Genomic DNA, 13,537 nt, shown 5'->3' with positions numbered 1-13,537 from the left:
CCAGGACCCTCCCTCCACCCTATGCTGACAAGAAGCAGATTAATAGGAATCAGCATGTGGCTGTAAACACTCAGCGGGAAGAGTGTATATCTGTGTGTGTTGACGCGCATAGGAAATGACCCAGGGTATCTGTCGGGGACAAGCCAGGGGCCACAGCAGGAAGGGCAAGAGGCCAGTGGGGACGATCAACATCAACATCCCAATCAGTGTCCTGCTGCCAGAGCTGTTGTTCTCCAGCTCCAATCGTCACTGTTGTGTTTACTTTCACACAATGCTATAATGGTGGTAAAATACATAGGTAGCCACCACTGCTCCCCAGACACCTCCACACAATGCCCATAAATCATCTCCACATGGGATTTACATTGTGCTAAAAAGGTCTCTTAATGACCTGCCCATGTTTACAAGTAGTTGTCTTGATTATATTGTAAGGCTAGCACCATAAATCAAAGTTTAACAGACCTTTTTCATATTCAAAGTAAGTACAGTCAAAAATAAATTTTGTTTGATTGATAAGATAATTTATTGCATTTTCAGATAGAAATCAATTTAAACACTCAACACATCATGACTGGGTTTGGTTGTGATATACTGCACGCTCATGTCAATCATCTGGCAACTATCAGCCAATGATAGTAACTATTCTGTAGGTGAGGACTTGCTCTTGACAGCCGACTCTCGACAGAGGACGATATTTCAAACCTTCCCCCGCATTTATATCTTAGCAACAATGAAAAATAATTAAAGAAAGTAGTCACATTCACACCTCTTCCATCTTCTGGTTCATAAATGCCAACAAAAGTAAAAAATGAATTTACAACTTTATATTAATGTGGATGAATATATTAAACAGCAATATTATTTTGCTTGTTTAGCTTGTGTTTTGTTTTAATCAGGTCCAGATGATTATCATAGCAACTAAATACTGTATCAAATTATATTGTGGGATAGTTCTTTAAAATGCCACCGACATTATTGATTTCAACATAAACAGCGACACCTGTGCCCTACTTTTTTTAGTTTTGAGCTGACAAAACCTAAATCCTGTCTAAATCTAGAAACTAAAAGTTTTCAAATTCATTGAATTTATAGTCACTTGTCTCAAGTATATGTTTTATGAACAATTAAATATCAAATTCATCTTGAATAGCTATTTAACAATAAAAATCTTAAAAACGGTAGACCATTTAATGGGGATCGATTCAACTGCTTTTACTTGTCTTAGGTAAACTGCACTGCCTCTCATTTCATAAACTAGTCTGTAAGACAATTAATCAATTATTAATCTCTTAACTCGATAAAAAGCAGCAGAACACATGTACATTTTCCATCTACTGAAATAATTTTGGAAGAGAGGCAGAGAGACAGCGCCGTTTATTTGCTTTAACCTTAATGCAGTGAAAAGAAAATGGCTCACATGTAAATTGGCACTGATATTTGACAGCCTTTTAACCTCCCGACACCCTCACCCCCCCTCCTCAACCCCATCCCACCAACTCCCTGCCACCCACCCACTAGAAGAACAACAGGGTTTTGCTTTCTTGCCCTGTGCTGACCCAGTTCTCGCTAATTACCCACAAAGTATACATCAAAGCCGGGCAAATCTACAGATCTGCTGCAATGTGGCAGAGTAAGGGAAACCAGGACTATCCCTAACCTAGTCACCAGCAGCCGTCACAGATACGTATGTGTGTGCGTGGTGTGTGTGTGTACACGTGTGACACGGTGTCAGCCGATAAAAAAGGCATGGCGGTGAACTTATAAATAGAACGGTCATTGTTTCGACGTGGGTAATTTCAGGCGTCAAAGTTTTCCCTGACACTGTCGGCTGTTTGGGTTGGATGAGGGGAGGAAGGGGATGTGGAGGAGTGAGTTCACGAATTTGGAGTCAGCTGATGTGACAACAAGCCTTTTGACACACACATATACACACATAAACAAAAACGTAAACCATACAGATATAGAGATATATCAGAAAATGCATCAATGCTGGGATGAAAATATACAAAAACATGCAACAAATAGGCAAATGCATGTACGTACTCCGTCTCTCTCTCTCTCACACACACACACACACACACACACACACACACACACACACAGGTATGGCGAGGCAGGGGCAAGGGGGATGGTTTGCTTTCTTATGACACAGACTATTACTAAATTGAGCTGGCAGGTAATTCTAAGGCAAATAAATGCCAGCGGGTTTAACACAAGGAGAGGTCTTAGGGGTGGTGGCGTGAGCAATGACAGGAATTCTCTCGCCTCTTTTGACAGGAAGCCTATTATTCTCACTGCTTTATTTTCCCAGGCCAGACCAGATTTTCAAAACTGATCTCTCTGATAGTATTACACCGACCCCCCTTCCCCCCCACCACCGAAAAAATCAGCCCTTCCTAATCTGAATTACTTCACTTTTGCTGGTCCGTGTCTTCACTCTTAGACTTATATATTTATGGTGGAAGAGAATAAAGGTGGATTTTTTTTTTTCACTGAATCGTTTTCAGTTAATTTCAAGGGTACTTAGGTGACCGTTTTTACAAGGGTTTTTCTGTACAAAAACCTTGATACTAATATCTTGAATTAAGCCTCCGTCTGTAGGAAATCCTCCCTTAAAGAAGGTGAACATAAAGCATTGTGAAATGTGCAACAGAGCTCTAATGTTCAAACTTTAAAAAAAAACACACACACACAAAAAAACTCCATAAAAATACAGCAAAAGATGAAAAGAGACAAAAGGGAAAAAATAAGTACAAGTTGAGACAAAACACACTATAAATATACTACTTAAAAAAGCTGTGCTACATCCTCATTATAAGTGCCATCTCAGAGAAGCATGGTGGGAGTCAGTGCTGACCTTGGTATCCCGTTTGAATATTGTTTTAATGCCGCGGCTGGTAATTGAGGATGCAACACAAACAGTGGACTCTTTTTCAAAGGGAAAGTTATTTTCCCAGGCAATGGGAATGCAAACAATCATGTCGTGCATTTATTTGTTTTTCAAACCTACCTCATAATTATCCAAGACACTAATTAAAATATGGATTTATAAATAAATCTCCATGATTTTACCTATGACTACATTAACTTAAAAGTTTGCATCAGCCTTCCACCCTCGTTTGTTTTCTTTAATTCGTTCAGGAAATCTTTAGTTTTGACACAATATTTGTAATAATCTTATTAAAATGTCTATTTTAAAATCAGTATTAACTACAGGCTACTATTAATGTGAAATAATATTTGTGTAATATGAGAAATATAATTCTTTCAGATTAATTTAGCAAATTGCTATTGTTTCCATTTTGAGAAACTAAAAATGAGTGAAAATTCATTAGTTCATTAAGTATGTATGCATATATATATATTTATATGAGTATATAAAGTATTAAGTATTTTTATAAAGTATATATACCTGTATGTAGCCATTCATCAAAATGTTAAACTATGTCCTATTAATCAGTTTGTCAAATTAGTAGTCACCTCTGACAATATGAAGAATGCAAAATAACAGTCGATAAAGCAGCTTAAGTGTTTATGTGCTTTTGATAAAGATCACCCTCCGACAAGTACATATTATCCAAAGTAGCTTACTGTCCCAGTTCATCGAGTAAACTCCACTCCACTGGGCGAGCTGGTCGTTGTTTTAGATTGCGTGTGATGTGAGGACGTCGAGGGAATATGCTTCCTGCATTCTCAACAAATGCAAAATGAAAAGCATTTCCCTCCATAATCTGACCGGTGAGAGGTTTGCCATGTGTGCATGTGTCTGCTCCTCCACATGTCCCTGAATGTGTATGTACGCAGTACAGTGTGTGAGTAGGCGGCAAGGACTGGGCTACAGCCAAGGTTGTACCGATGTCAGGTTTACTGATATTGAGCGTTTAAATTAAAATAACCCTTTCTCCCTGTGTGGTAACATTACTTACTATAATTCACCTACTCAACGGTTAACATCCCCAAATTTCACTGTAAAGATTCCTTGTGTGTTTTAACTTCAAAATTATACTTCCGAAATTATACATTTATATGTATACTTCTGGGGAAATTTTAGTCATGTTCATATGTTTTTTGGAATACAGAAATTCATTTTTAAAATAAAAAAAATGGCAAAGATTTTAATATTAGGTATCTGTAAGTCATGCACTTAAAACCTGTTGTCTTTTATTATTAATCTTTTGGTTATTGACAGTAACCATATTTCTCCTGTCATTGAATAGTTGAGGGGCGTCACCTTTTATTGAACAGCTGCTATCCTTAAAATATGATTAAACATGTACACAGACACACACACACACACACACACACACACACACACACACATACACACACACACACACACACACACACATTATAGTGTTCTGTGTCTCAGTGGAATTTTAGTTTCCCATGATGGACTAGATGCTGTTCTAACAATGACACAATAGATAGATACACAATATTGGCATAATATTGGCTATCATCAGTCAAAAACTGGTTGAGCCTCAGTTACAAAATGGCATAGCAGGAAAAAATGAAAAAAGGGAGGGGAAACTGGAAAGAAGAAGCGAGCAAAAATGTGGCTTTGAATGGGCCGGTTGTGCGGGTACGGATGAGTGGACTGGATGCCTGACTAGGAAACTGGATACAAGTTCTGCTGTTTTTGTTTCTTCTGCCAAATGAGAAATTAAAATAACTTCTAACCCCTTGGTCTGTAGGGGGTTGAGGGTAGCGGTGACAAGTGGTTAGACACACACACACACACACACACATTTACAGTACTTATAAGGCCATTACATAAAAAAAATTTAGACTGGTCTTCACGAGATTGCGATTCCAAGAACACACACAGACACAGACACACAAACACCACAATCACCTCTTGGAGACTTTTGGCTTAAGCGCCAGAAACTCTTTTCATCTCCTGGTTTACAGTTTTCTCTGTGCTTGCTCTTCCAACTTATTGCAGTTTATTCTTACCTGACCAATTTAGCAGTGAATGCTCTCTAATTCTATATTGGACAGTGTGGGGTTAGAGTTAAAGTAAAGGTTGAAATTATAATTTGTAGGGGGAATATTTTTGATTTTTTTGCACCAGCTTTTAAGGAAGCATGAGCCACGCTGCTACAACACAGCAAATCACACCTAATTTAGATTAATATGTGACAGTGTTCGGCAAAACAGAGACTCCAATATGGATCCACTTATGTATGATCTATTTAGTTCTCTAGTTCAACAACAAGTATGGAGATGGCTTTACCCCAGCTTTTACAAGAGCCTCAAAACTGCAGGTTGACTCAAGGTAATATTAAGGGCACACTTTCTCCCATTTACAGTATATGGGAAACTTCTCACTCTTGCCTCACACCTGTTAAGGCCTAAATAAGAGCTGCCCGTGAAAATCATTAGGCCTCATTCACTGATGTTTTGTTATTTTTACTCTGTTGGTAAAAAAAACAAGCAACTGAAAATGACAAAATCCTACATCTGATATGTAGATGTTTCACAAATCAGGATTAATCTTAAAAACTGAGGCATGTCATTAGCATATGTAAATCTATCATTAGCATAAGTAAACACAGACAAAATTGTATTTGAGGGTAGCAATCAGAGCTCTATGAAATCCAGCTATGTGGAAACCAAACATCTGAATATTTATCTTATAGGACGCTTGTCCTTTCACTTATACTAACTGTGTTTTACAGGTGACAGGCAAAAAGTACGTTTTGTATGTTTTTTTATAAATATAGTTTGTCTTATTAGCATTTTTGTATCATGTGATCATATAATCTAAATGAAAGTTGAGCTTCTTGTGGGAGTGTCTATATAATCCACTTTCATAAATGTGTCTACATGGCAAAGCCCTTGCTGTCTAAAAAGTGCTAAAAAGGGAAGAACTGTTCCTAAAAATGCTGAGATTGGTCTGAGAGTGGACTAATATTAAGTAAAGTTTTTAACCTTTTTTGCCATTTTATGAAATCATAAAATATCGAATGAATCCAAAAATTTGAAAAAATTAGCAGAATAAAAATAAAATCTGTGCATATAAACATTTTCTGAATGAAGCCCGCTGTGAGGTCTGCAATTCATACATGCCGCAGGGTGAAGACTTTCACAAAAAGTCATCCTCTCACCGTCTGACCTCAACTTACTAATTACCATGAGGGGATACATCTTCAAAGTGGTTTGGTTATGGGTTGTTGAAGGCTGATACTGATTCTGTGTTAAAGCTGCTGTCAGCTGATATTTTGGTGCAACATTCAATATTTTCATACCAGATCTGACAGTGGTTTCAACCCATTTTTATTCAAGTTTGGTCAAGAGTTCTTCAAAGCTCACCCCATCAGAGAAAAAGTCTCACGTTCAACAACTAATTTTGTTAGTTTTTAACCACAATATGCTCCAAAATTTGCACAAAAGTAAAACATTATCACAATATCATGTCCACTGTAAAATTAACAATAACAATAACAATAATAATTTCCCAGCCCACATTTAAAAAACCCTATTGATGAAATTCAATGACGAACTAAATATATAAAGATAAAAATTTATCTCTGATTTTACAGGTAGTTATTTTCCATCTGTGGTCAGGGATATCAGAGGTGGTTGACATAAGTGGCTGAAATGTGATATTTAATAACAAGCTGATAAACTTCTCGTAGAATCAGTCTGGCTTACCCCTAACCCTGGCACTGATTATTACAAATACGTTTTTGTAGTTACTTAGCTACCGGACTGACAAAAGAGGAAAAAAAAAAAAATCACATCCTCTCAAACAATCACTTCCGATCCTGTAAAACCATTGCTTACTCACACAACAAATCTCCCATATGGCAAAAATCAATAAGCAGAGCAACACTCTATTGATCATATCTATATCTTGGATACACTCTCATGTCATGCTCCACTGGCTAAGTGTGTGTGTGTGTGTGTTCATGGAGGAGAGGAGGTTAGGCAATTTGTTTCAATAATATTCATTTTGAAGCCTTAAGATACATTAAACCTATATCTCAAGTAAAGCGCAACTTTTCTGGTCCATTTGTTTTCATTATTTGGTGTCTAATATGGCTTTAGATCGTCTGATGTGAATCGGTGCATTAATAGAATCCCAACTTTTGATGCAACAGATAATCTTGTGGAAATGAAAAAAAAAAAAAAAAATGCACTGGTGCAATTTGCAACACACCTGTAATGCAATGTTGCCATAAGGCAGTTTGTAAATTTTAAGTAGTGGGACTTTCACGTGGAGTGTAAAAAAAAAAAAAAAAAAAAAAAAAAAATCACACTGGCAGACAGAATATGCATATTTATCTGAGAAGTTTTAGAAAATAAGGTCCTACATAAACCTGAAAGAGAGCTGTTCTTTCACAATGTGCTTGTTACAAATTTGTTACCGCTTCAAGCTGGTGGCATTAGAAAGTAATGTCAGGTCAACACTGCGTATCCTTTTCTAATGAAATTATGAACTACTGAACTAACGTACAATTACTGTATCTTTATAGACATTTACGGTATTTATTTTCACCCTTTCACCCTTTTCACTTCTAAAGCTTCACTGAATGCTTGTAAAATCTCATTACCATTCGCCTGTCTGCTTGTTTCATAAGTGAAAACATTGTTGTCATCAGTTCCTGTGATATAAAGACCATAATGCGATATGAATGAAACGACTCAAATAAATTCTCTCATTGATTTCTCTATATTTCCACGCTGTAATGACAAGGCACTGGGTTGCCCTCCACAGGCAGTAAATGGACATAACAGAAATAAAAGAATACATTCTTGACAAATACCTTCTCTGCAGTCATCAAAACAAACCACAGGGACTTACACGCATTCTCGTCAACTTGCGGTGGACGACTGCTACCCTAACATTTTCTTTTCGACTCCCTAACTTCCTTCACCTCTCTACTTTGTTGTCTCCCTCTCCTTCTTTCTCTTTCCCCCCCACCCTCTCCCTCTGCAGCTCACAGTTATTGATAGTTTGAAGTTATGGGCTAATAATAAGATGGACACTGCATGGCCAGGAGCCTATTATACCCAGGTAATGGATAGTGCGAGGGTTTTGAATGACATTGCCCAGAGATTGGATGACGGTGGGTGGAGCGATTTATGGGCTACCCAAAGAGCCCCCGTCCACCTCCACACACAGACACACACACAAACACATACACATACACTGCACCCCGTGCTATTTATCTCTAGCTTGATAAGGAAGCAGATGAGGCATGCCTGTATTTATGGTGAAGATGTTCATAAAAACTACTGGCTCAGAGCAGGAAGTTGGAATCGACTCAGGTGAACAGCATATACACTCAAAACTTAGTACGCACTTCGTTGACACTGTCCGCGCAAATCGCATGAGTGCCTTTTTGGTCTTCTTTGTTGAAATTAAACATAACATGGCATTGTTGTTGAGTGGATTTCACAATCTGTGGGCTTTTGAAATACCTGAAAAACAATTTAATTAATATTAATACATTTCAAAGATGCCTGGATGTTGATGAAATAATTGTTTCATCGCTTTCTGATTAAAAAAAAAAAACAACACCTATGGTAAAAACGATCTGCAATTCAATCAAAACTGAGATCTGTGAAAATCAGAACACATTATCAGAGCAGCAACGACAGTGTCCTTGAACTACAGATGTAAATAAGGTGCTTTGTAATGACCAGAGGGTTTGTAGAGAAACAAGTAACGCTTCTCAAACTGAGCATCATCTGCGATGAGTTAATGAAACTCAAGTAAAAACCAAAAGCTCTGGTTACTGAGGTCAGTGCAGCAAGCATGCATCTACAGTATGTTTGCTCATAACGGCCTGCTCGGGACTCTATTGAGAGAACTAAAAGCAACAGTGGAGACACTTCAAACAGTGTTGTCACATTGGAAGAGGAAGAGGAGGAGCTGGGAGAGCATGAGGGAGTGCAATGAAAAAGGCTTGTCAACATTATCTGTTTTATTGATTTAACAGTAAAGGCTTGCCGCTTAAGCTTTATGTTGCTTTGGCTGGCCCCACTGAAAATACAACAGCCGCAAATAAAAAACGATTTCCAAAAAAACTTGTGGTGTGTTTTTATTTATTTATTTTTTTAATCTCCTGCCCACCAGTTTAGGTTTTGCATAAATTATTGTTAAGGTTTCACACATTTCATCATCTTTATGAGTAGTCATTATGTTGGGACTATGTTCAACTGTGCTCTCTGTTGTACCTACCTATGGGATCAGTGGCACTGAAGAAGGGAAGACTATCTCTTAACACGGCAACAGTCATCTATTGTAATTAACTTGTTAAGAGGATCATTACAGAAAAGAAAGAAATGGCATAGAAATAACTATGTTCTGAGTCCTTTCCTGTCCTGGTTGTATGAGTTCAAGTCTTCTATCAATGCTGAATATTCAAAAGCATACAAGAGCACAGATGTTTTAAAAGTAAATAAATAAAATTACCAACTACAACAGAAAACACACACTGAGAGAATGGAGACACGGCCACAGAACAGCGATGTGCACTGTGTATGAAGAGGTCATCAAAATTCCCTCAAAACATACAGGATCTTGAGGATTATCACTTTAAGTACCCACCACTGCACTCTTTATTCCTCTGTCAACTGGCCATCCTTAAACATCTGTCGTAATATTCATTGGTTCATGCTTATCTACAGAACCCTCCTTGGTCTGCCCCTCCTACTAGCAGCGTCACTTGTTGCAAACTACATCTGCTGCCTACAACACCGATTCTGCTCACCATATTGCGTTGAAAGTTCCCAAAACAAATACTGTATTGGGTCTGTCGTCATTCCGGTCTGCTGCAGCCAGAAACTGGAACAATTTGCAAAAAAAAAAAAAAAATCACTAAAACTGGAAAATTTTATCCCCATGTCATCTTTCAAGGACTCTATTATGGACAGTCTCACTGATACGTGCAGCTGTTTCCCAAACTACTAATATTCCCTAACCCATGTCTGTCTGCTGCTTACTGTTGTCCCATTCATATTCTTGCTCTCTTGCTGCTGCTGCTGTTTTGCTTTGCCTGTTTGTCTTACTGCTTGTGTATGCTTCTCTTGTTCTGTTGTTGTATTGCCTGATGCTGTTGTCTGCTAGCTACCCTCCCGATGCTTGTGTGCTAGACTGCATGTCATTTATGTAATGCTTGTTGTCACATGTGATGCTTGTTGTGACTGTATGTAAGTAGTGGGTGTGTTAACTTTTGACTTTTATTTTTAGCCCCTACCCCCTTTTCCTCAAGAGGCTCTGCCTTTTGCCAGGCCGCCATTGTAAACAGGAATTTGTTCTTAATGACTTGCCTGGTTGAATAAAAGTTAAATAAAATAAAGAGTATCTACACCCCATGCGGACCAGAGACCACCAGGGTCAACAGGGTGTGTCATTGGAGCAGCCTGGAGCCTGGCAGGGTTCCTGTTGTGTCCTGAACTGTTCTGGCCTTTTAAATGCACATTATGTAGCTCTATTATGCTGAAGCAGCTGGTTATTACCACGGGCCTCCTACAGCTATCCAGAAACCCCGCCAACACACACAAGCAGACACACAGGCACACACACAGGCACACGAACACACGCCACACAAAACACATTCAATAAGAGTTATTTAATTTATTGTAGGAATTTATTGGCATTTTCTTGTCCTGTTTGGTATTTTCTGTCACTAAGGTGCTGAGAATTAATGTTTGAGGGCCAGGTCTTACAAAGAGGCAATAGCTGCAAGCATCATCACCAGCTTTCTCACTTGTCTGAGAAAAGTAGTGCTTGATTTTTTTTTATTTATAAAATGAACTTTGCAATATGTGATATACCAAATGTATGATAGAAATTTCTACTAAATGTAATGTAATTGTATCTTAAAAAGCACATGATATGTATTTAGCTGCACAGTTGTGTGACACTGTGACTGGCACGGCATATTTTAAAAGGCATAAGTGGTATGAATGACAAGATAAGAGAAGATAATGATTAATCAACACGCCCTCCAATTTATATTCCATTACACCAAACTGTTTAGCCTCCAGCCCACATTGGGTAAGAGGGGTGACTGGACAGAGCAGCATTAACCGTCCACATTGTCCTTGTGCACATGACCTGCCGTTTTGCACCGTTACAATGAAGCCAAGAGAGTCAAAGAGATTGGCAGACAGAAAGATGAACAGACAGGTAACAGACCAAGAGAGATGAGCAGATAGACAAAAAGAAAGGCTGCGGACAGACAGCTTTGACAGCTGAGCAGACAGATGCATGAAACAGAACAAAAAGCATCTGATGTTTTACCATGTGATGCAGCTCAGTCGTATAATAAGAACCCAGAAAAACCTTCTGTATTAATTACTGTCGACATGGAAAAAATATAATTGGATATGAGGGGGAAACAGAAACTATTTATGGCAACCAAGGGGCCTCGCTTAATGATCAGACTGCAGCTAAAACCTCTATTGATTTTTTTTTTTTTTAAATATACAGCTCAATTAAAGATACAGCTGATTAAAAGACGACTACAAATTGGAGCCGCGGATCTGGACATGCTGGGGAAGCTGGGTAATATGGCCACCTGCCGCAGTCAGAGAATTACATGCTTTCATCCTCTCTTTCTCCTTCCTTACTGCAGTGCGGTGGGAAATAAATCTACAGAAGAAATTATGTTTTTCCATGTGAAGACCAATATTTCTCAAAGTATAAAATAGTAGTGACAATTTTCAAGCAGAGCTGTGACGTGTAAATGTATACCGCATGTGGCAGAATTAGTTACAATTTGATTGTACATTTTTTTCACTATAAAAGGTCTTCCCTTTGCAAGATTTGTGACAAAATGAGCCTTTCGAATTTCAGCACTAAAAGCACAAAACCACCACTGATGAACCACAAACAACAAAAACAATAATGCTGACCTCTGAATGCATAAAGCAGAAATAATCAAACAAACAATACAAATCGACTTTCCTTGTTGAAATGAAGCACCTGCTTAACACAAGTCAGACTGAGGCTCTTTTTTTCCTCTTTCTGCTTCAGCCTTGTCACTGACAAATAAAAACCTTGGCAGTCTGTGTACATTCACCAAGAGAGAAGGGCAGAATTACAATGTATAATGGAAAACCTTTCTGTTTCTCATTGAAGAAAAAAAAAAAAACAGCTTAAAGTCTATAACTGCAGATGTTTTTTTTTTTTCATGTTGCACACAATTTTTTGTTGTTATTTTAGTCTTACATTTTTTTTCCACTTTATTACAACAGATCGATGGCTGTTTTAAAGAATGTGTATATTCACACTTAATGTCTCACGCTTAAATAGTTTGACTTAAACATGAAAAATCACTGTTTATTGTTTTATAAACTAGTCATTAGTTTAAAAAAAATGCCTGCTTACTTTCTCTAGTTTCCCTAGTGTTAGTCCTTTTATTGAAAAAAAATCAATAATGATAAGTTTCAATCCTGTGTTTAAAATTTTATTAGTGGGTACCCTAATGTTTACATTTGGATCACAGATTGTATCCTTTCTCTGTAGTCAATTAAAATCCTTGCACAACCAAAATGTCTCCTCTTTGACAAGAGGAGCTAAAATGATTTTTCCTTAATAACTTTTTCATAAAACCTAAGTTCCACAGAAGCTTCTGAATAATGGAACATGTTTCAAGATTTTCACTCAATGATGCCAACATCTGTGTGTGGGTGTGTACCTGTAGGGAGTTGAGGAGGATGAAGATGTAGGCCATGACGATGGAAAAAGGCACCAGAACGCCGCACAGCCATGTCAATCCAAGGATGGGCAGCAAAACCAAAACTGCCTTCACCGCAGCCCTGTCGTCACGCAGAAACAAATCACAAGCACACAAATGTAAGCATGCATACACCCATACTGGAATACATACACAACACATGAAATTTTGAAACACACACACACACCATAAAGACTCTGAACTTGTTGACTGGCTGACGGAGCTAAACATTACAAAACAACAGACATCATACCTTTACTGAAATTCAAAAAGAAATCTCCCTCCTCCCTTATCGTCCTGAGCTCTATTCTTGGTTTTTCAACTTCTTCTTCTTTTTGGACAAGACTGAGCAGCTTTGGCAGCCTGGTTGTTCCATACACAACACTGTGCGGCTGGGAAGGCTCATGAGGTGACAACTTCCCACCTTAAATCCGCTTTAATTCTGTTTAGAGTGGAATTAGCTTCCCGCTCAGGTGACCGCCAAACCGCACCAGCTGTGTGTGTGTTCGTATGTGTGACATGGCGGGCGGCAGGCCCTAGTTTATTCAGTGGAGGAATGTGTTTGAATTTCCAAGACGGCTGCCACCCAGGGGTGCCAAATGGTTCAAGGCCTGCTTTGAAAACCCTCATAGAGCACCTACTGTGAGCGCTGGTGGGTTGAGGTAGTGAAAAAACATACACACTTTAACATAATTTTCACCGATAGGATCATATACAAGGCTGCTGGGGGATATCTACTGAATCATATGCAGTAAAGTTACACCTTGACGTGCTAACATCAGTGCTGCAAAAAGGAAGCAGAAGACAACGGCAAAGACACCATGGGGGCTTAACAAAGT

At 38.4% G+C, this 13,537-nt stretch overlaps 1 protein-coding gene across 2 annotated transcripts in view; it reads right to left on the bottom strand.

Annotated features, from left to right (window-relative positions):
- LOC137187654 (adhesion G-protein coupled receptor D2) overlaps positions 1–13,537 on the bottom strand; it is a 98,257-nt gene that overhangs the window by 63,502 nt on the left and 21,218 nt on the right. For both annotated transcript variants that reach the window (XM_067596718.1, XM_067596720.1), the window contains one exon: positions 12,660–12,780. In XM_067596718.1, coding sequence (XP_067452819.1) covers positions 12,660–12,780 — 121 coding nt within the window. The remainder of the gene's footprint in view (positions 1–12,659; positions 12,781–13,537) is intronic.

This window comes from Thunnus thynnus, chromosome 8, assembly GCF_963924715.1.
Source record: "Thunnus thynnus chromosome 8, fThuThy2.1, whole genome shotgun sequence".
In the NCBI taxonomy this organism is placed as follows: Eukaryota; Metazoa; Chordata; class Actinopteri; order Scombriformes; family Scombridae; genus Thunnus; species Thunnus thynnus.
The sequence above is the reverse complement of the archived record's forward strand: the minus strand, read 5'-3'. Positions and strand labels throughout refer to the sequence as shown.